Raw genomic sequence first — 23100 nt, 5'->3', positions numbered from 1 at the left:
CGTTAAAGACGTCTCGTTATAAACGTCTCGTTATAAACGTCTCGTTATAGACGTCCCATTATAAACGTCCCGTTATAGTCATCTCGTTATAGACATCCCGTTAAAGACGTCTCGTTATAGACGTCTCGTTATGGACGTCCCGTTATAGACATCCCGTTAAAGACGTCTCGTTAAAGACGTCCCGTTATAGTCGTCTCGTTAAAGACGTCTCGTTATAGACATCCCGTTAAAGACGTCTCGTTATAGACGTCTCGTTATAGACGTCTCGTTATAGATGTCTCGTTAAAGACGTCCCTTTAAAGACGTCTCGTTAAAGACGTCCCGTTATAGACGTCTTGTTATAGACGTCTCGTTATAGACGTCTCGTTATAGATGTCTCGTTAAAGACGTCTCGTTATAGACGTCTCGTTATAGATGTCTCGTTATAGACGTCCCATTATAAACGTCCCGTTATAGTCATCTCGTTATAGACATCCCGTTAAAGACGTCTTGTTATAGAAGTCTCGTTTAGACGTCTTGTTATAGACGTCTCGTTATAGACGTCTTGTTATAGACGTCCCTTTAAAGACGTCTCGTTAAAGATGTCCCGTTATAGACGTCTCGTTATAGACGTCTCGTTATAGACGTCTCGTTATAGACGTCTCGTTAAAGACGTCTCGTTAAAGACGTCTCGTTATAGACGTCTCGTTATAGACGTCCCATTATAAACGTCCCGTTATAGTCATCTCGTTATAGACATCCCGTTAAAGACGTCTCGTTATAGAAGTCTCGTTATAGACGTCTCGTTATAGACGTCTTGTTATAGACGTCCCGTTAAAGACGTCTCGTTATAGACGTCCCTTTAAAGACGTCTCGTTAAAGACGTCTCGTTATAGACGTCTCGTTATAGACGTCCCGTTAAAGACGTCTCGTTAAAGACATCCCGTTAAAGACGTCTCGTTATAGACGTCTCGTTATAGATGTCTCGTTATAGACGTTTCGTTAAAGACGTCTCGTTAAAGACGTCCGTTATAGTCATCTCGTTATAGACGTCCCGTTAAAGACGTCTCGTTATAGACGTCCCTTTAAAGACGTCTCGTTAAAGACGTCCCGTTATAGACGTCTCGTTATAGACGTCCCGTTAAAGACGTCTGGTGATAGACGTCTCGTTATAGACGTTTTGTTAAAGACGTCTCGTTAAAGACGTCCCGTTATAGTCGTCTTGTTATAGACGTCTCGTTAAAGACGTCTCGTTATAGACATCCCGTTAAAGACATCTCGTTATAGACGTCTCGTTAAAGACATCTCGTTATAGACGTCTCGTTATAGACGTCTCGTTATAGATGTCTCGTTAAAGACGTCTCGTTAAAGACGTCTCGTTATAGACGTCTCGTTATAGACGTCCCATTATAAACGTCCCGTTATAGTCATCTCGTTATAGACATCCCGTTAAAGACGTCTCGTTATAGAAGTCTCGTTATAGACGTCTCGTTATAGACGTCCCGTTAAAGACGTCTCGTTATAGACGTCCCTTTAAAGATGTCTCGTTAAAGACGTCCCGTTATAGACGTCTCGTTATAGACGTCTCGTTATAGACGTCTCGTTATAGACGTCCCATTATAAACGTCCCGTTATAGTCATCTCGTTATAGACATCCCGTTAAAGACGTCTCGTTATAGAAGTCTCGTTATAGACGTCTCGTTATAGACGTCCCGTTAAAGACGTCTCGTTATAGACGTCCCTTTAAAGATGTCTCGTTAAAGACGTCCCGTTATAGACGTCTCGTTATAGACGTCTCGTTATAGACGTCTCGTTATAGACGTCCCGTTACAGACGTCCCGTTAAAGACGTCTCGTAATAGACGTCTCGTTATAGAGTCTCGTTATAGACGTTTCGTTAAAGACGTCTTGTTAAAGACGTCCCGTTATAGTCATCTCGTTATAGACATCCCGTTAAAGACGTCTCGTTATAGAAGTCTCGTTATAGACGTCTCGTTATAGACGTCCCGTTAAAGACGTCTCGTTATAGACGTCCCTTTAAAGATGTCTCGTTAAAGATGTCTCGTTAAAGACGTCCCGTTATAGACGTCTCGTTATAGACGTCTCGTTATAGACGTCTCGTTAAAGACGTCTCGTTATAGACGTCCCTTTAAAGATGTCTCGTTAAAGACGTCCCGTTATAGACGTCTCGTTATAGACGTCTCGTTATAGACGTTTCGTTAAAGACGTCTTGTTAAAGACGTCCCGTTATAGTCATCTCGTTATAGACATCTCGTTAAAGACGTCCCGTTATAGACGCCTCGTTATAGACGTCTCGTTATAGACGTCTCGTTAAAGACGTCTCGTTAAAGACGTCCCGTTATAGACGTCTCGTTATAGACGTCCCGTTAAAGACGTCTCGTTAAAGACGTCTGGTGATAGACGTCTCGTTATAGACGTTTTGTTAAAGACGTCTCGTTAAAGACGTCTCGTTAAAGACGTCCTGTTATAGTCGTCTTGTTATAGACGTCTCGTTAAAGACGTCTCGTTATAGACATCCCGTTAAAGACATCTCGTTATAGACGTCTCGTTAAAGACATCTCGTTAAAGACATCTCGTTATAGACGTCCCGTTAAAGACGTCTCGTTAAAGACATCTCGTTAAAGACGTCTCGTTATAGACGTCCCTTTAAAGACGTCTCGTTAAAGACGTCTCGTTATAGACGTCCCGTTAAAGACGTCTCGTTATAGACGTCCCGTTAAAGACGTCTCGTTATAGACGTCTCGTTAAAGACGTCTCGTTATAGACGTCTCGTTATAGACGTCCCGTTAAAGACGTCTCGTTAAAGACATCCCGTTAAAGACGTCTCGTTATAGACGTCCCGTTAAAGACGTCTTGTTATAGACGTCTCGTTATAGACGTCCCGTTAAAGACGTCTCGTTAAAGACATCTTGTTAAAGACGTCCCGTTAAAGACGTCTCGTTAAAGACATCTCGTTAAAGACGTCTCGTTAAAGACGTCTCGTTATAGACCTCTCGTAATAGACGTCTCGTTATAGACGTCCCGTTAAAGACGTCTTGTTATAGACGTCTCGTAATAGACGTCTCGTTATAGACGTCCCGTTAAAGACGTCTCGTTAAAGACATCTTGTTAAAGACGTCCCGTTATAGACGTCTCGTTATAGACGTCCCGTTAAAGATGTCTCGTTAAAGACATCTTGTTAAAGACGTCCCGTTATAGACGTCTCGTTATAGACGTCTCGTTATAGACGTCTCGTTATAGACGTCTCGTTATAGACGTCCCGTTAAAGACGTCTCGTTAAAGACATCCCGTTAAAGACGTCTCGTTATAGACGTCCCGTTAAAGACGTCTTGTTATAGACGTCTCGTTATAGACGTCCCGTTAAAGACGTCTCGTTAAAGACATCTTGTTAAAGACGTCCCGATAAAGACGTCTCGTTAAAGACATCTCGTTAAAGACGTCTCGTTAAAGACGTCTCGTTATAGACCTCTCGTAATAGACGTCTCGTTATAGACGTCCCGTTAAAGACGTCTCGTTAAAGACATCTTGTTAAAGACGTCCCGTTATAGACGTCTCGTTATAGACGTCCCGTTAAAGATGTCTCGTTAAAGACATCTCGTTAAAGACGTCTCGTTATAGACGTCTCGTTATAGACGTCCCGTTAAAGACGTCTCGTTATAGACGTCTTGCTATAGACGTCTCGTTATAGAGGTACCGTTAAAGACGTCTCGTTAAAGACATCCCGTTAAAGACGTCTTGTTACAGACGTCTCGTTATAGACATCTCGTTATAGACATCTCGTTAAAGACGTCCCGTTATAGACGCCTCGTTATAGACGTCTCGTTATAGACGTCCCATTATAAACGTCCCGTTATAGTCATCTCGTTATAGACATCCCGTTAAAGACGTCTCGTTATAGAAGTCTCGTTATAGACGTCTTGTTATAGACGTCTCGTTATAGACGTCTTGTTATAGACGTCCCTTTAAAGACGTCTCGTTAAAGATGTCCCGTTATAGACGTCTTGTTATAGACGTCTCGTTATAGACGTCTCGTTAAAGACGTCTCGTTAAAGACGTCTCGTTAAAGACGTCTCGTTATAGACGTCTCGTTATAGACGTCTCGTTATAGACGTCCCGTTAAAGACGTCTCGTTATAGACGTCCCTTTAAAGACGTCTCGTTAAAGACGTCCCGTTATAGACGTCTCGTTATAGACGTCCCGTTAAAGACGTCCCGTTACAGACGTCCCGTTAAAGACGTCTCGTTATAGACGTCTCGTTATAGACGTTTCGTTAAAGACGTTTCGTTAAAGACGTCTCGTTAAAGACGTCCCGTTATAGTCATCTCGTTATAGACGTCCCGTTAAAGACGTCTCGTTATAGACGTCCCTTTAAAGACGTCTCGTTAAAGACGTCCCGTTATAGACGTCTCGTTATAGACGTCCCGTTAAAGACGTCTGGTGATAGACGTCTCGTTATAGACGTTTTGTTAAAGACGTCTCGTTAAAGACGTCCCGTTATAGTCGTCTTGTTATAGACGTCTCGTTAAAGACGTCTCGTTATAGACATCCCGTTAAAGACATCTCGTTATAGACGTCTCGTTAAAGACATCTCGTTATAGACGTCTCGTTATAGACGTCTCGTTATAGATGTCTCGTTAAAGACGTCTCGTTAAAGACGTCTCGTTATAGACGTCTCGTTATAGACGTCCCATTATAAACGTCCCGTTATAGTCATCTCGTTATAGACATCCCGTTAAAGACGTCTCGTTATAGAAGTCTCGTTATAGACGTCTCGTTATAGACGTCCCGTTAAAGACGTCTCGTTATAGACGTCCCTTTAAAGATGTCTCGTTAAAGACGTCCCGTTATAGACGTCTCGTTATAGACGTCTCGTTATAGACGTCTCGTTATAGACGTCCCATTATAAACGTCCCGTTATAGTCATCTCGTTATAGACATCCCGTTAAAGACGTCTCGTTATAGAAGTCTCGTTATAGACGTCTCGTTATAGACGTCCCGTTAAAGACGTCTCGTTATAGACGTCCCTTTAAAGATGTCTCGTTAAAGACGTCCCGTTATAGACGTCTCGTTATAGACGTCTCGTTATAGACGTCTCGTTATAGACGTCCCGTTACAGACGTCCCGTTAAAGACGTCTCGTAATAGACGTCTCGTTATAGACGTCTCGTTATAGACGTTTCGTTAAAGACGTCTTGTTAAAGACGTCCCGTTATAGTCATCTCGTTATAGACATCCCGTTAAAGACGTCTCGTTATAGAAGTCTCGTTATAGACGTCTCGTTATAGACGTCCCGTTAAAGACGTCTCGTTATAGACGTCCCTTTAAAGATGTCTCGTTAAAGATGTCTCGTTAAAGACGTCCCGTTATAGACGTCTCGTTATAGACGTCTCGTTATAGACGTCTCGTTATAGACGTCTCGTTATAGACGTCCCGTTACAGACGTCCCGTTAAAGAGTCTCGTAATAGACGTCTCGTTATAGACGTCTCGTTATAGACGTTTCGTTAAAGACGTCTTGTTAAAGACGTCCCGTTATAGTCATCTCGTTATAGACATCTCGTTAAAGACGTCCCGTTATAGACGCCTCGTTATAGACGTCTCGTTATAGACGTCTCGTTAAAGACGTCTCGTTAAAGACGTCCCGTTATAGACGTCTCGTTATAGACGTTTTGTTAAAGACGTCTCGTTAAAGACGTCCTGTTATAGTCGTCTTGTTATAGACGTCTCGTTAAAGACGTCTCGTTATAGACGTCTCGTTAAAGACGTCCCGTTATAGTCGTCTTGTTATAGACGTCTCGTTAAAGACGTCTCGTTATAGACATCCCGTTAAAGACATCTCGTTATAGACGTCTCGTTAAAGACATCTCGTTATAGACGTCTCGTTATAGACGTCCCGTTAAAGACGTCTCGTTAAAGACATCTCGTTAAAGACGTCTCGTTATAGACGTCCCTTTAAAGACGTCTCGTTAAAGACGTCTCGTTATAGACGTCCCGTTAAAGACGTCTCGTTAAAGACATCTCGTTAAAGACGTCTCGTTATAGACGTCTCGTTAAAGACGTCTCGTTATAGACGTCTCGTTATAGACGTCCCGTTAAAGACGTCTCGTTAAAGACATCCCGTTAAAGACGTCTCGTTATAGACGTCCCGTTAAAGACGTCTTGTTATAGACGTCTCGTTATAGACGTCCCGTTAAAGACGTCTCGTTAAAGACATCTTGTTAAAGACGTCCCGTTAAAGACGTCTCGTTAAAGACATCTCGTTAAAGACGTCTCGTTAAAGACGTCTCGTTATAGACCTCTCGTAATAGACGTCTCGTTATAGACGTCCCGTTAAAGACGTCTTGTTATAGACGTCTCGTAATAGACGTCTCGTTATAGACGTCCCGTTAAAGACGTCTCGTTAAAGACATCTTGTTAAAGACGTCCCGTTATAGACGTCTCGTTATAGACGTCCCGTTAAAGATGTCTCGTTAAAGACATCTTGTTAAAGACGTCCCGTTATAGACGTCTCGTTATAGACGTCTCGTTATAGACGTCTCGTTATAGACGTCTCGTTATAGACGTCCCGTTAAAGACGTCTCGTTAAAGACATCCCGTTATAGACGTCTCGTTATAGACGTCCCGTTAAAGACGTCTTGTTATAGACGTCTCGTTATAGACGTCCCGTTAAAGACGTCTCGTTAAAGACATCTTGTTAAAGACGTCCCGATAAAGACGTCTCGTTAAAGACATCTCGTTAAAGACGTCTCGTTAAAGACGTCTCGTTATAGACCTCTCGTAATAGACGTCTCGTTATAGACGTCCCGTTAAAGACGTCTCGTTAAAGACATCTTGTTAAAGACGTCTCGTTATAGACGTCTCGTTATAGACGTCTCGTTATAGACGTCTCGTTAAAGACGTCTCGTTATAGACGTCCCGTTAAAGACGTCTTGTTATAGACGTCCCGTTAAAGACATCTCGTTATAGACGTCTTGCTATAGACGTCTCGTTATAGAGGTACCGTTAAAGACGTCTCGTTAAAGACATCCCGTTAAAGACGTCTTGTTATAGACGTCTCGTTATAGACATCTCGTTATAGACGTCCCGTTAAAGACGTCCCGTTGAAGACGTCTCGTTATAGACGTCCCGTTAAAGACGTCCCGTTAAAGACGTCTCGTTATAGACGTCCCGTTAAAGACGTCTCGTTAAAGACATCTTGTTAAAGACGTCTCGTTATAGACGTCCCGTTATAGACGTCTCGTTAAAGACGTCTCGTTATAGACGTCCCATTATAAACGTCCCGTTATAGTCATCTCGTTATAGAAGTCTCGTTATAGACGTCTCGTTATAGACGTCCCGTTAAAGACGTCTCGTTATAGACGTCCCTTTAAAGACGTCTCGTTATAGACGTCCCGTTAAAGACGTCTCGTTATAGACGTCCCTTTAAAGACGTCTCGTTAAAGACGTCCCGTTATAGACGTCTCGTTATAGACGTCTCGTTATAGACGTCCCGTTAAAGACGTCCCGTTATAGACGTCCCGTTAAAGACGTCTCGTTATAGACGTCTCGTTATAGACGTTTCGTTAAAGACGTCTCGTTAAAGACGTCCCGTTATAGTCATCTCGTTATAGACATCCCGTTAAAGACATCTCGTTATAGACGTCCCTTTAAAGACGTCTCGTTAAAGACGTCCCGTTATAGACGTCCCGTTAAAGACGTCCGGTTATAGACGTCTCGTTATAGACGTCTCGTTATAGACGTCTCGTTATAGACGTCTCGTTATAGACGTCTCGTTAAAGACGTCTCATTATAGACGTCTCGTTATAGACGTCTCGTTAAAGACGTCTCGTTATAGACGTCCCGTTAAAGACGTCTCGTTAAAGACATCTTGTTAAAGACGTCTCGTTATAGACGTCCCGTTAAAGACGTCTTGTTATAGACGTCCCGTTAAAGTCGTCTCGTTAAAGACGTCTCGTTAAAAACGTCTCGTTATAGACGTCTCGTAATAGACGTCTCGTTATAGACGTCCCGTTAAAGACGTCTCGTTAAAGACCTCTTGTTAAAGATGTCCCGTTAAAGATGTCTCGTTAAAGACGTCTCGTTAAAGACGTCTCGTTATAGACGTCTCGTTATAGACGTCCCGTTAAAGACGTCTCGTTAAAGACATCTTGTTAAAGACGTCCCGTTATAGACGTCCCGTTAAAGACGTCTCGTTAAAGACGTCTCGTTATAGACGTCTTGTTATAGACGTCCCGTTAAAGACGTCTAGTTAAAGACATCTCGTTAAAGACGTCTCGTTATAGACGTCTCGTTATAGACGTCCCGTTAAAGACGTCTTGTTATAGACGTCTCGTTATAGACGTCCCGTTAAAGACGTCTCGTTAAAGACGTCTCGTTAAAGACGTCCCGTTAAAGACGTCTCGTTAAAGACATCTCGTTAAAGACGTCTCGTTATAGACGTCTCGTTATAGACGTCCCGTTAAAGACGTCTCTTTAAAGACGTCTCGTTAAAGACATCTCGTTAAAGACGTCTCGTTATAGACGTCCCGTTAAAGACGTCTTGTTATAGATGTCTCGTTATAGACGTCCCGTTAAAGACGTCTCGTTAAAGACATCTCGTTAAAGACGTCTCGTTATAGACGTCTCGTTATAGACGTCCCGTTGCGGTGATTGATGCTGCGGTGCCACACTAGGTGGGAAAACTTATGGCTGAAATGTCGCCTTTCTTCTCCAGAAGTTGAAAGACGAAGCTGCTTTCGACGCCTTCTTGACCTCCATCCATAACTTCTGCTGTGATTAACTATGTGACGTTTCATGCTTCGATCTTTTTATTCCATGTTGTTAATTTGTCATGGTTTGGATACGAAGCAGCTGGTTTGGTTGATTTAGAAGGTACCTTTCAGGTAGAACAGTGTGTTTTTGAAGATAAATATTTAATTTCCATAAGATTTTAAGACTCCTTATGTTTCTTTGTCTACAGCTGCAGTGCACCTTTATGCAGAAGTTGCCATGCTTTACTCACCTGGATGACCTTCCAATTCCCTCCTCTGGGCGAGACTTTATCTAGAAAGTTGTAGAAATACTTCAATATTTGTTGGGATGATACACTTCTATTTTAGGGACTGTCTTAATTTATCAGTCCTGGATGAAAATAGTCAGGCTACATTTCTGAATATTGATGGTCATAGTCACATGATTTACAGAACTTTTGAAAGTACTTACCCCCTTTCAGAGACCAGAATGAAACTAGAAGATTTTTCTGCCGTTCATCCACCTTGTGTTACGTGAAATTGTGTGAAATTGTGGAACGAACTAAGTGATGAATTTAAGTTATGTTCAATTTTTTAATAAACTTTAAAAGAGCTTTAAGATGTAAAATGATAAAATCTTACACTATTTTTTAGATTTATATATGTATTGTGAAAATATCCTGGTAGGTTAAAGGGTAAAAAAAATAGGGTAGGCAAGAATAAGCTTTGCTTCAGCCTCTTCCTTTTTTGGTAAATTGTGGGTTATTTATTGTTTATTGTTATTTCTTTGTTGTTTCTGGTGATGTGGACAGTTTACCAAAATAAAATAATGAATGAATGAAACGTCCCATCAGGCCTTCTCCAAACTGACCTCCAGCACCGAAAACGAGATGTTTCTCCACTACATCTTCACGGAGACTTGCTTCTCTCTCCCCACTGCCTCTGGTTTTCCTCTCAAGTTCTCCTTGTCTGGAGTGTTTGCCGCCGGCGCCAGAGGAGGCCTGACCCGCTCCACAGTGGTAGATCCCTTTTCTTCATCATCAGGACTTCCTTGTTCTCCTTGCTTCACATGCTCCTTTCTTCCTTTCTGCAGACCGGCGTGTCCTTCATGCCTTCAGGAGGGCTGGAGTTCATCACCCATATGGGCGTTCACCTTCCAGACTATGTGGACGCAGGAACTGAGATGCTCACTAATCTCTACCACGAGAGCTCATTTCAGGCCAAAGTAACTGTGAAGAAGAACCAGGTTGAACTGTCCATCCCTGCTCCTAAGTCCAGCCATCCGCTGCTCAGCATCAGGTCAGCAGCAGGTTGGATAAAGCAAATGAAGCTCTTCCTCTGGTTGCTGTTCTGGTCTTCATTCTCTCTTCTCTTGGTGTCTGGATGAAGCAACAAGCTGCTGTCCATCTCATCCGGACAAACTAAGCCGGTGCCATCTCTGGTGGAGAACCGGGTTGACCACTCTGACTGCCAGCTTCTGCTTAAAGGACTCAACCTCTGCACAGTGGTCAGCTACCCCAATGCTTCCTCTGTGGAAGAGACGCCTTCCTTCCCTCTGACTGGAGACACTATGTAAGATGAACCTCTGCTCCAGACACAATGGCTTCAAGAAACATTTTACCTTCTATTACATTTTACCCAGATAAAATAAGAACATCAAACTGTTGTCACTTGTTGAAGGTTTGCAGTTGAACTCCAGCCCACAAAGAAAGTTTCCGGATACACGGCCTCCATCAGCGACGAGACTCTGCGGGAGGGCAGAAAGGGCCTACACAAAGTTCAATCCCTAAAGCTCACCCTGAGGGCAGAAGGTACCGGTCCACCCACTGATGCAACCGTTCAGACAGGCTCATTACATCCTAGATTCAGGATCTGAAACTTCCAGGACTGACGGCTGCAAAGCGGGCCATCCTCTGGGTTCTGATGGCGTTAATGGGGCATTGCTGCAGCTGCAAAACAGTTCAGTTTGAAGTCTATCCATTAGTCCCAGTTGCAATAATAATAATAATAACAATAATAAGTATGAGGACATTTGTCTGAACGCTGTGGTTCCTTAGGGCAGTGTTTCCTATCCCTGGTCTGCTCTGCATGTTCTAGATGTTTCCCTGCTGATTCGGCTGATTGCAGTTCAACAAACGTCTGTCAACTGAAATCACCTGGCTGAAACATGAAGGGCAGTGTGTGGAGGACCAGGGGTGGGAAACACTGCCCTGGGGCAGGGGCTTTGGGAGCCACTGGGGGTTATGTCATCATGATCACCACCTGCTGGTGCTGCACAGGTATTACAGCAGATTTTCTTTAACTGGACGGGAGGAACTCCTCATTCAGGCTGCGCTGAGGTCATGTCTGAATATTAACATCGACTCTCCTGTCACATTTAAGTGGAGTCAGGGTCTACAAACCACCTGGATTCCTGATTTATAAATATCCACGGTAGTGAAGGTGTGGCCTAAAACCTAGCAGAAAGCTCTGAACTGTTTTCTGACAGACGTCTCGGAGTCAATACATTTGACTTTAAAACTGCTTGTTTCTATAGTTCTGATGAAACCCAAGTGATGAGTTAAAATTGTTCTGCTTTTAGGTGAAGAGTCAACGGAGGCAACTGCATCTGTCAAGTACAACCAGAATAAAAACACCTTTTCCGCTGAGCTGCTCATTCCTGACTGTGGTGTGGAGGCGACAGTGAACCTGGCTGTAACCCGGACAGATGGAGACGGGCGGAAGACGAGAGGCTTCAGAATTGACGTGACCAACAGGAACGTCACCCGGTTCTCTCTAACAGGACGTGCCAGGTCAGTCCCTGAAAACTCTGGAGGAAACCAATGCTCACAGTTCATGGTGCCCTGCTGCAAGCCTCCATGCTCTCATTTTAAATGCAGACATGAAATGATGAAAGAGGTCATGATGCAGCTCCAGATGGACATCCCGTCTCTGCAAACGGATGCATCCGTCACTGCAACCCTGAAAAATGAGGAGAATGTGCTGATGGACTTGGAATCAGTCCTTCACCTCCCTGCAGCTTCATACCAACAGAAAGCTTCTCTAAAATATGGTATTTTTCACTGATATCTGAATTATTCTGGTTTTAAAACCTTACATTATCTGCATAGCAGAGTATTGTTTGGATTTTTCTTCCTCAGATGAAGATAAAGTCCAGCTGGAACTGAAAACAGACCTGGCTGCAGAGATCAAAAAGATGATTCCACATGCAGAAGACCGTCACATGCAGCTCCAGAAGCTCATCGATGATATGTTGGAGCAGAAAGTTGCAAAGACTGACATGAAGTTGCGTCATATAGTCAGCAAAGGGATTGAGGTGCTAATGTTTATTCACCTCAGCAAATATCTTATTGTTTTTAGTCCAGAAAAGTCTGGACCATGCATTTGGTACCTGGTCCTTCAGTTGGGTTTGCTGGTTTAATCCACCTCTATAATGTTACAATTGTACAAGCCACCAATGCTATAGTGAACAAAAACCTCAATATTACAAAGTCTGATGTTAGAAGTCTGTTCAGCATCTGGTTATCAGGTTTCAGCTCTAAATGGACATGAATGACAGCACGGAGCCTAACGCCGCTCTATCCACAGCAAAGACCTTATTATGGAATTTCTTTATGATACATTTTCATATGTTTGCCATTATACTGCAGCAGGATGTTTTTGAGACGCCGCAAAGAGACGGGGAAGCATGAGATCGCTGCATAATTTATGCAACAGTATTTATCAGTTAACCTACTAATAACTGAGAGTGAATACTGTTATCAAAAAAAGAAATCCAGTTAGGAGAACTCCAAACATCTACACTATGGCCTACAGTGGTAAAAGAAATAAAAATAAAGCATAACATACTCAGTTTCTGAATGTTTATAGACAAACTCCATTCTCCTCTCTTTACACAGGAAAACCTCAATAAAATTACAGAGTTGATCTCTTTCTTTCAGATCATTAATTATCATTCATTTATCTGTGAAGGCAGGAAACAACTGGCTGGACAAACTGACGGCTCACTTCCCCTCTCTTGCAAATCTTCGAAGTAAGAGGAGCATCTCAGACCTCATGCTGCCAGCCCTGCCTGAGAAACTCTTCCTGCAGTCGTAAGTGTTTCAAACAGAAATATGAAGTGTCTTGAATATCAATAAGACTTTCATTCTATCTCATAATTTGTGCCTGATTTGATTTGAACAGGGACAGTTTGTTTCGATACCAGTTCAACAAAGAAAAGGCAATCATCAGTCTCCCTCTTCCACTTGGAGGCAAAACATCAGAGGAGCTGAATTTTCCAAAGACTTTGTCCTTTCCAGTCATAGAGTTACCTCAGATTGGATTACATATCCCAGCTAAAAAGTTTGTACTCCCATCATTCAGTGTACCGACCTCTTTGGATCTCCCAATTCCTCTTCTCGGACTGGCTGAAGCATCGACCAAGATCCACAGCAACTTGTACAGCTGGGAAGGGTCGATCTCTGGAGGCAACAGCACTGTGGATATTCCTAGCTACATAGCACAGTACAAGGCTATGGCTCAGTCCCCAATACACTTACTGTCATATAAACTTGAAGGTAAACTCTCTTTTTAAAACAGTGTCCTGTGTTGTTGAGGTGTTTTCCGGAAAATATTAAATACCAGACTTCTGTATATTTTCTCTCTGCCTGCTTCTAGGGATTGGGATGATATCAGGAAGAGCTGAAGATAATCTCAAGTATCTTCTCAACTGTTCTGTCAGCCACATCTTCCTTGATAGCAGCATCAGCATCACGGAAACCTTAAGAGTGACGGAGAAACTGAACGCTCAAGCCAATTACAAGTTAGAGGCCTTCAGTCCGTTAGGCCTTGAAACCTCTCTCCACTACTCTGCTCAGTCCACTTCTACTCTGAATTCGGATGAAGTTTCAGGAGATGGTGATCTTACTGGACTACTCAAAATAGCTTCTTTTCACACCAACACCTCTTATAGCCACAGCTACAATCTGTGTCCTCTGGCTCGAGAAGGAAGAGGAGAGTCCATCTTACGCTTTGACTCTCCCTTCATCCAGTTACAAAATGTGATCCGAGGACTTTATGCAAACTCTGAGTTGAATGTTGTATCCAAAACTAGTACCCAGAGAGATGTCTTCAAGCATGTTGCAGAGCTCAAGTACAAAGATGCACAACTATCCCTGAAGTCCAAGGCTGTTGGGTTGGCATTGGGGAAATCTCTAAATAACAATGTTGAGCTTGGTGCATCAAGCCAGATGTTGATCATCAGAATTGAGTCTCAGGCAGATGATGACAACAGTCGGGCTTACTCACTCATAACTGGATCCCTAGATTCAAACGGGATGGAGGTTAACTCTGAAGGCTCCCTCACCTTTGAAGTGGGTCGGGCTTTGCATAAAGCATCTGTAAGAGCTGGAAGAGATGGTCTAAGCTTCAGTGAAATCAACAACATTCAGTGCAGCCCTGTCACAGTAGAGAACATCTTTGATGGTGCAATTGATGTCAGTGGAGCATCTTATTCCTCAACTACCAAAGTGGTGGTTGAGGAAGGCAGAGGAGAACTTGGATTTGGAGGTAAAATCACTCCTTCAGAGGTTTCTTTATATGGTGACCTTAAGGGTCATGCTTACGATGCAGCCACAGCAAACAGCATGAATGTTGTGCTGAACAGAAGGGCCCTGACTTTCTCTGGTAACATGAAGGGAACCCTGAGGGAGATGTCGACAGAAAACAGTCATAAATTGACCCTCACTCTCTGGACTTTATCCCTCCGCTCCAAGACCGAGAACTTCATCTGTGAAGATCATTACTACAGGCAAAACCTCAAGATTGATGCAAAACCATTCATTCTGGGAGTTGACTTCAACAACAAACTCAGATTTTACGACTTCAATTTGGACAAGGAAGGCCACATGAAGCTTGAGCCCCTTAAGGCAGAGCTCCGGGGAACACTGAATGGAGCTTTCAGAGAAGAAGAAAATATCAAACACACCTATGAACTCACCTACAAAGATTGGTCAGGTTCAATGAAGTACAGTACATCTGGAAACATAATGGATGCACATTTAAGTCATAGCTGCGAACTTGAATTTGCTGGACTTTCCTCCAACTCAAAGTGTGAGGCGAAGTTAAGATCTGAACCTTTACGTTTCAGTGGACACCTTCACATCCAGGCATTACCTTTTAGTCTGGCTATTGATTCATCTATGGACAGTGCTGGAGAACTAAGTCTCCATGGGAAGCACAGCGGAGAGCTTTTCAGCACGTTATTGGTTAAAACCACCCCACTAGCTCTTGGATGGTCACATGACTGTCGGGTATCGACCACTCACAGACTTTCTGCTAGAGAGTCTTCAACTAGCTTCAGCAACAAGTTTGAAGGTCTGTTAACTCCAAAAGGCCAATCTTTGGACTGGAAAGTCAACTCCGCAGTGAACAACCATGCCTATGAGCAGAGTATCAGTGCTTACAATGATCCTGAGAAGATTGGACTTGAGTTATCAGGAGTGGCCCTAACAGACCTTCTCAGCAGACACGAGAGGTCTAACTCAGAACCACAAACATTCAGTATGGCTGGCTTCCTAAAGTACGACAAAAACAGTGACTGTCATATTATTGAGATCCCGTTCATTGAGAGCTTTCCTGCTGCTTTTGAGCACTTTAAGATGACGTTCATCCGAGCTTTAGAATCCCTCCGACAGCTACTAGAGAAATTAAACATCAATCAGATCATCACTGACTTCAGAGCCAACTTGGATCAGCTGCCAATACGAGTGAAGAGATTCATGAGAAATCTTGACTTAGAGAACAAAGTTGATAAAATAAAAGAAAGACTTGATTACTTGATTAATGAGTTCACTGTAACAATGGATGACTTGGAGGTTGGTGTGAGCAATATGAGACAGATCTTAGAAAAAAACATTGTAGACATAGTTACAAAGGTACATGACTTCATCTCTGCATCGAAGGAGTTCATCAATGCTGGGCATCTGACTGATAAAATAACAACAGTATTTTTGTATGCTGGAGATCAGCTTCAGGCCTTTGATGCAAAATACCAAATTAAGATGTGGCTCGTGAGAACACTTGATTTCATGGAGGATGTCATCAGACAAATAGACTTCCGGAAGCTCGGGGAAAGCCGTGCAGGATTCCTGCATAATCTTGATACAAAATACGACATCCTGGCGACAATCAGGGAAAAGCTGTCTGAGATGAAAAATAACTTGGAGGATTTCAACTTTTTCCAGTTTGTGGAAGTTGTGAAGAACTTCCTGTTGTCATTTGACTGGGCTTCATATGTGGACCAGCTTTCCTATCAAATCCCAGTGTCAGAGATAGCAAGAGTGATGGAATCAATGAATGAGGTAATCATCAACTGGATTGATGAATATGAAATCCCCAACAAGCTAAATACAGTATACACCTACAGCAAAGATATTCTTTTAAAATATGAAATTGATGATATTTTCAAGGACCTAATGGATCAAGCAGTGATTCTTATTAGAGAATGGAAGATTGAAGAAACTGTGCAGTCAATTGTTACAGCTCTAAAATCCATCAAACTTGAGATGATTTACAATAAAATGTTGAACTGTCTACACAGTGTAATAGACAAGATTAGAGAAATTGACTTTAAAAACAGCATTGATGACCTTAATGAACGCATCTCCTCAATAGTTGAATCAATGAAGGCTTTTGACTACAGCTCATTTGTTGATGAATCAAATATTAAGATTGTTGAGCTGACAGATTACCTGAACAATGAAATCAATAAGTATGAGATTGTGAAGAAGATTGAGGCTGTTAGGAAGTTTTTCAGAGAAATTCAAAATTCTATCTATACCTATCTGGATGAACTGAAAAACACCAAAGTGGCCGATGCCTTGAAGAAGCTGAAGGATGTGATTGACAGTGCATTTTACAATGACGTCAAACTGAAAGTTCAGGACATTCTGGAGGACATGAAGCAACGAATTGTAGACATGGACATTAGAGATGAAATTCATATCTATCTCCAGAGAGCAAGTGACTCCTATGGAAACATGGTCACCTTCTTTTCTGCTCATTTTGATGGACTCATGGAGTGGATGAAGTCATTGGCTAGTGATAAGGTTGTTGACCAGATAAAGCAGATGGTGGAAAGAATTCTGGAGCAAATCAAAAGAGCTGACATCGAAGTCTCCACTTTTACCGTCCCTCTTACAGACTTGGAAATACCAGGATTCACCATCAACCTCAATAAACTGCAGGAAATCACCATTCCAGCCCAAATATCAGTACCTGAATTCACCATCCTCAGGTCATGTACCATCCCTGCTTTCATCATAGACTTCAATGACATCAAGACCAAGCTAGTGGCAATCATTGATGACATCCGCGGGTTTCAGATCCAAATGCCTCAACTGGAAGACATCTTTGGCAACTTAAAAGTTCTTTACCTGCCTGAGCTGCCAGACATCACCTTCCCAGACATCGTTCTTATTGAAATAACATTTCCAGATATTAGCATTCCCAAACTAAGTGTCCAGGACTCAGGGATGAAAATGCTTACAATTCCCGATGTGACATTTCCAGTGATTCCCACTGACATTTGCTTCCCAGTGTTTGGAAAACTCCATGGACAATTTAATCTTTCTTTTCCAAAGTATTTTCTTATTAACAAATTCAAAATTGAGAATTCTACTACAGATTTGTCAAATCCAAAGTTCACAGCCATATTTACTTCTCATGCTAAATCACCAGTCAAAGTCTTGGAGCACATCTTTGAAGTCGAGTCTCAGCTGGAGGCTCCAAGAATGGAGAGCCTTCAATTCACACAGACCTTGAAAGCTACACATGTTGCCTTCTCAGTTGACCACGAAGGCTCTCTGGCTCTTCCTAGTTCTCCTGCAGAGAGTTTTGCCAAGTTTACCACAATAGTCACCACTCAGTTTTACACAGCTGACCTGCTTGGTAGTGTAGCTCTATCACTGGAGAGTGGAGTATCTGCAGTAATAGAAACATCTTACAATCACAAACTGGACATCCCAACACTAGAAGCTTCCAGTCAGGCATCACTGAAGCAAAGCTTGACAGCAAAAATGGACCCCATTGGGGTTACTGTGACTGGTGAAACTAGTGGTACTGGGAAGTGGTCCATTCAAGACTTCTTTGATGAAGGTACCCACAGAACTAATGTAGAATTGAAAGTTGACTTTAACACAGCAAAGCTGACATGTGTAGGAGACATAGACTACCAGGCTTTCAAGTCAAAGCACACACTGACTGTTGACTCAACCCTCTTAAGCCATGTTGCTGTAAAAGCTCAATGTGATTCCAAAACACCGTTTGTGAAAAACAGCGTTCTGTTTTTAAAAGGAGAGGCTGAATTTGCAGACCTGAATGCTGCACTAATAGTCTCCCATGAGGCTGAGCTCACTGGAGGTCTGGCAGGAACCATGTCCAACTCCTGGGAGTTTAGAGCCCAGCCATTTGAGATTATTGTTGATGTTAAGAACAAGGTGATCTCCAAAGTTTTGCTCCCCCTAAAACTCACCGGTAAGGTTGACCTTGAGAATGATTATGGTGTTGTGATAAACTCGGAGAGGCAGAGCGCATGTTGGTTTGCTTTAGTCAGATTCAATCAGTACAAATACAGCCACAACCTTACAGCACTAAACAATGAGAAGAACATCTACATCCAGTCCAGAGCAGAGGGAGAGGCTGATTTGGAGTTTCTGATCATTCCTCTCTCTATCCCAGAAATGACTTTACCTTATTTCCAAATCCAGACCCCAGAGCTTAGAGACTTTTCTCTGTGGGAAGATGCTGGCTTGAAATCCTGGCTTATCAACCCCCAACAGTTATTTGACATGGACCTGAAGTTCCAGTATCACAAGAACCCAGACTCACACTGCTTTGAATTGCACCTTGAACCAATCTACAGTGCAATCAACGACAACTTTGAAATCATCCAGGGTCGATTTGAAGCTTGCAGAGACAAAGTGGTAACACTTCTGAAAGATTCATACCACGAAGCAAGAGCACAGTACATCAAACACAAAATCAACACGTCCAGTCTTCCTCCAAAGATCTTCAGGGTCCCTGGTTACAAAATTCCCTTTCTGGACATCCAGGTTTCTGCTTTCAGAGCAGAGATGCCAGCATTCAGTTTCTTTGTTCCAAAGGAGGTCAGCACAGCAAGCTTCAGAGTCCCTGCTCTGGGATTCTCTGTACCGTCCTACACCTTTGTGCTCCCATCTCTCAGGCTTCCTATCATCCATGTTCCAGAAACCTTGGGTGAAATCAAGCTGCCCAGTTTCACCCTGCCAACTGTACAGGACAGTGTGGTGATCCCAGCAATGGGCAACATCACCTGTGATTTCTCCTTTAAGTCCACCATTATCACCTTGAATGCTAACGCAGGCCTTTACAATGAGTCAGACATCATTGCTCGCTTCAGTGCATTGTCTGTGTCTGTGTTTGATATTCTGAATGGAAAACTGAATGGGACTACCTGTCTGACAAGGACAAGGGGATTAAAACTGGCTTCCATTATCACTTTAGAGCACAGCAATGTTCAGGGCAACCATGAATGTTCTGTTAGCCTCACCAAGAGGAGCATGGAAGCTTCTGCAGCCAACTCTGTAAAGATTCAACTTCCCTTCCTCCAAATGGAAATGAGTCAGGATCTCAGTGGGAACACAAGAACCAAGTTGAGCCTTGTGTCCAAGAAAAAGCTGAGCTACATGTTTAATGTTCCCCAGATTGCATCTGCAGGCAAAGGAAGTGTTGACATGACCTGGACGGTCGAAGCTCTGTCCTCTCATGTGTTACTGGAATCTTCTTTCTTCTTCATGGAGTATGATCTCACTGGTAGGACAGACATGATTCCTCCATGGTCCCTGAAGCATGTTCTCACATGTTCTTATCTCTGATTGTTTCTTCAGCCTCTACAGTTGTTAGATATGACGACAAGCTGCTTCAGCTGAATGGGAACGGCAGGTTGAGCCACAGGGATGGAAGCATGAACTGGCAGTATGTGTTGGACCGTCCACTCAGGTTGGTGTTTGCCATCATAACTCCGTGCTCTGCTGTTAGCCGAGCGAATTGGGATAATCTCTCCTAACAATAATGATTATTGCCCAACATATTCTGCATCTCTTTGAGGAGAATAATCCAGACTATCCTCATTACGATCAATATCCTTCATCTAGTTGAACGATGTTGTCTATCTGCTCTGATGTCACACAGGAAGAAGCCTTGTAATTGGCTAACTTCAGACTCCCTTTAACTAATTGGTTGATGTTATGATAGATGTTGGCTCTACATTTTCAGTGAAACTCAGCTAAACTTCCTTTTCTTTTCCATCTCAGTTGTTTGTTTTAGTTCCAGATTTGATCAGTTTCCTCACATAAAGTGGAGCTCATAAAGAATTGGTCTGTAGGAGATATTTTCCCAGTTTTAAAACATAAAATGAGTCTGAAAGTGTTCGTCCAACCCAAACTTCAAAGTAAACAACACTCAGGCAAAACAATAAAAATACAGCAGTGAACAATTGGTTAATGAAGGAGCCTCAGTGATGTCATCATTAATGTCAATGCAGGAGCAGCTCAGCCGTCTCTCACTAACCCAGAGTAAAGTTTCTGTATTAAATTATACATCTGCCATGGATGAATTACTGACTAAACACACCCAGTTAATTACGCTCATGTTCATTAGATTTCAGTGCCCTGTGTATCTTGATGAAGCTTTTATTGTGAAGGTCTCCCCTACTGATCCTATAGATAGTTCGGTCTCCGTGGCGATTCAAGCCGCTCTGGTTGCTGAATTTCCTCTCAAACTCTCTGTGCACTGAGATCACCTCCAGTGATACCAAGTCTGTTTTTCCATGAGAGAGACGCAGTCCCACAGCATCATAATTCCTCTACCAAAACTACTTAAAACCTGCTAAACAAGTTCATTTCCCTGCAGATGTGGAAGGAAAAAAGCTTCCCAGTGCCATCAAATTTACCTCCAGGAAGGATTATTACAATCAATCACACATTTCCTTTTCCTCCTCTTGTTCTCAGTTTATATTATTAGATTTTTAAAAAAACATTAAATCACTTTTATAGATGCCAACTAAAGGGTTAAATTCCTGCACTCTTTGATCTTTCAGAACAAAACGTGAACTCTCTCGAGGAGATTCTGTGAACCGGTGAGTCTCCAAAAAGAGCAGCTCCTGATGTCACATTGGAGAAATAAGTATTTAACACATCACACATGAAGCACATGACAAAAGTGCAATTGGCATAAATATCTCAGCACATGTCGAGTCAGGTCAAGTTTATTTGTAGACTTTGTACAACACATTTCATTTTCAAAAATACAAAGTCAGGGAATCAATAAATAACTGAAACATTACATTTTGTTAAGGGCCATTTTTCAACATCACATGTAAAACAGAGTGGTGTAGAACCGGGCGGTGTAGAACCGGGCGGTGTAGAACCGGGCGGGGTAGAACCGGGCGGTGTAGAACCGGGCGGGGTAGAACCGGGCGGTGTAGAACCGGGCGGTGTAGAACCGGGCGGGGTAGAACCGGGCGGTGTAGAACCGGGCGGGGTAGAACCGGGCGGGGTAGAACCGGGCGGTGTAGAACCGGGTAGAACCAGGTGGTGTAGAACCGGGCGGGGTAGAACCGGGCGGTGTAGAACCGGGCGGGGTAGAACCGGGCGGGGTAGAACCGGGCGGGGTAGAACCGGGCGGTGTAGAACCGGGCGGTGTAGAACCGGGCGGGGTAGAACCGGGCGGGGTAGAACCGGGTAGAACCGGGTAGAACCAGCAGGTTTCTCCATCTTCCTGGTTCTAGTCAGAAATCCAGCACCAGGTTCTGGTTTGTCAGTCAGACTTGCAGCAGGAATCAAGTTTCTCTGATCGGAGACTTTAGTCTCTGGTCCTGGAAATGTTCTGCAGCTGCTAGAAGGCCCACTTTGGACCTGCGGAGTCAGGTCAGAGGTCATCACCTCACCCAGCTGTAAGAACCTATGCAGGCCACAAAACAGTAGATGTCCAAAAATGAACTAATATGTGATAAAATAGAAGGAAAAAAGTATTGAACACATAAATAAAGGCTTTTAAAATCACCACATCACCTGAGGTCGATCAGTAACTAGGAAGCAATCTTGACACTTGGTGAGAAGTAGGGTAAGGGCAATTTGGAGAGCCAGGCAGTCGTGTTCATGGACTGAGGGTGGAAGCTGCAGTACCCAGCGAGAACCTACTCATACACAGGGAGAATGACTGCATGCAGAGAGACAGGCCAGGGTTTGAGCCCAGATCAAGGCAACAGTGTTCCAACGGCTCCTAGACTGATCTGATGAGACAAAAATCCACCTGTTTGGATAAAGGGTTCTCTTAAGCCTTATATGATTTTTGCAAAAATTCATAACACACCATTCCTGGGCTGCCTTCAGTCGTAGGTCCAGGGGACAATGTTACAGTCTGTTTAGGGTGGAGCTACTGACCGCTCTGACCCCTTATCAAGTCACATCAACCTGTACTTGAACTGCATTCCCCCTTACCAAACCGCACTGGTCTGTGCCATACCGCTCAGTGTAGACAAGGAATTAAACATTACAATCCTGATTCCGTTTCATTCTACACATTTTACTCCATTCACAGAATAAAGCCTGCCTGGTTCTGACCCTTTAAGGAAGAAGACTGTAATGTTCTGCAGATGCCTGCCTGCAGCTTCATTCTCACCCTCATCAGTCCAACACACTGTTATCTTCAGGTTCAATCTGATTTCTAATCTCCTCTGGAAGACCCCACTCATGGCAAGAGCTACATTTTTACATGTTTCCACCGTTCCATTAATAAATTATCAAACTTTAGCTTTGCTCACATGTTGCTGAGAATGTATTGCTCACAGATAAAAATAAGAGCAGGAAATAATGTAACAGTTCTATTACTTCCTGGAGGTCATGTGACTAATTAAAGAACTGCTATTGGTGAGCATCATTTAATGAGGTCCGGTCAGCATGGGGCAGCTCTGTGGTTGTGACCTCATTGATGCTTTCTGGTTCCTGACGTGTAGGGAACCTCAGGTCAACAGTCTAAATTACAGATGGCTCACCTGAGCAGCAGTTCTTCTCCCTGCTGGACCTGCTCTAACTGTGGTTGTTTCACAGGGAGTCTCGTCACACCCTTGATGTCGACATCACCAGCCGGATGTTCACAGACTTAAGTGTCCGTTGTGCCTCCCGTAAGGACAGCATCACAGCGTCCGTGTGGTCTCCGTCTGCCGGCTTCCTGGGTATTCACCTTCAGCGAAGATCTCCATCACAACTGCAGGGAAAAGTGTTCAGCAGATATCTGGTAAGCCTCTCTGATGCTCACACTTCCTTCCTAATCACACTTTGTCTTCGCTGAGGCTG

At 43.2% G+C, this 23100-nt stretch overlaps 1 protein-coding gene across 1 annotated transcript in view; it reads left to right on the top strand.

Annotated features, from left to right (window-relative positions):
* Nucleotides 1-23100, top strand: part of apoba (apolipoprotein Ba) — a 34288-nt gene that overhangs the window by 9901 nt on the left and 1287 nt on the right. Inside the window, exons 16-28 of the mRNA XM_055053576.1 lie at nt 9580-9744; nt 9819-10024; nt 10115-10297; nt 10406-10536; nt 11307-11517; nt 11605-11777; nt 11866-12041; nt 12698-12819; nt 12911-13284; nt 13385-19558; nt 19633-19744; nt 20844-20882; nt 22855-23041. Coding sequence (XP_054909551.1) covers nt 9580-9744; nt 9819-10024; nt 10115-10297; nt 10406-10536; nt 11307-11517; nt 11605-11777; nt 11866-12041; nt 12698-12819; nt 12911-13284; nt 13385-19558; nt 19633-19744; nt 20844-20882; nt 22855-23041 — 8253 coding nt within the window. The remainder of the gene's footprint in view (nt 1-9579; nt 9745-9818; nt 10025-10114; nt 10298-10405; nt 10537-11306; nt 11518-11604; nt 11778-11865; nt 12042-12697; nt 12820-12910; nt 13285-13384; nt 19559-19632; nt 19745-20843; nt 20883-22854; nt 23042-23100) is intronic.

This window comes from Poeciliopsis prolifica, unplaced genomic scaffold (assembly GCF_027474105.1).
Source record: "Poeciliopsis prolifica strain line A6 unplaced genomic scaffold, Auburn_PproV2 SCAFFOLD037, whole genome shotgun sequence".
NCBI lineage: Eukaryota > Metazoa > Chordata > Actinopteri > Cyprinodontiformes > Poeciliidae > Poeciliopsis > Poeciliopsis prolifica.
This window is presented reverse-complemented; position numbering and strand designations above follow the sequence as displayed.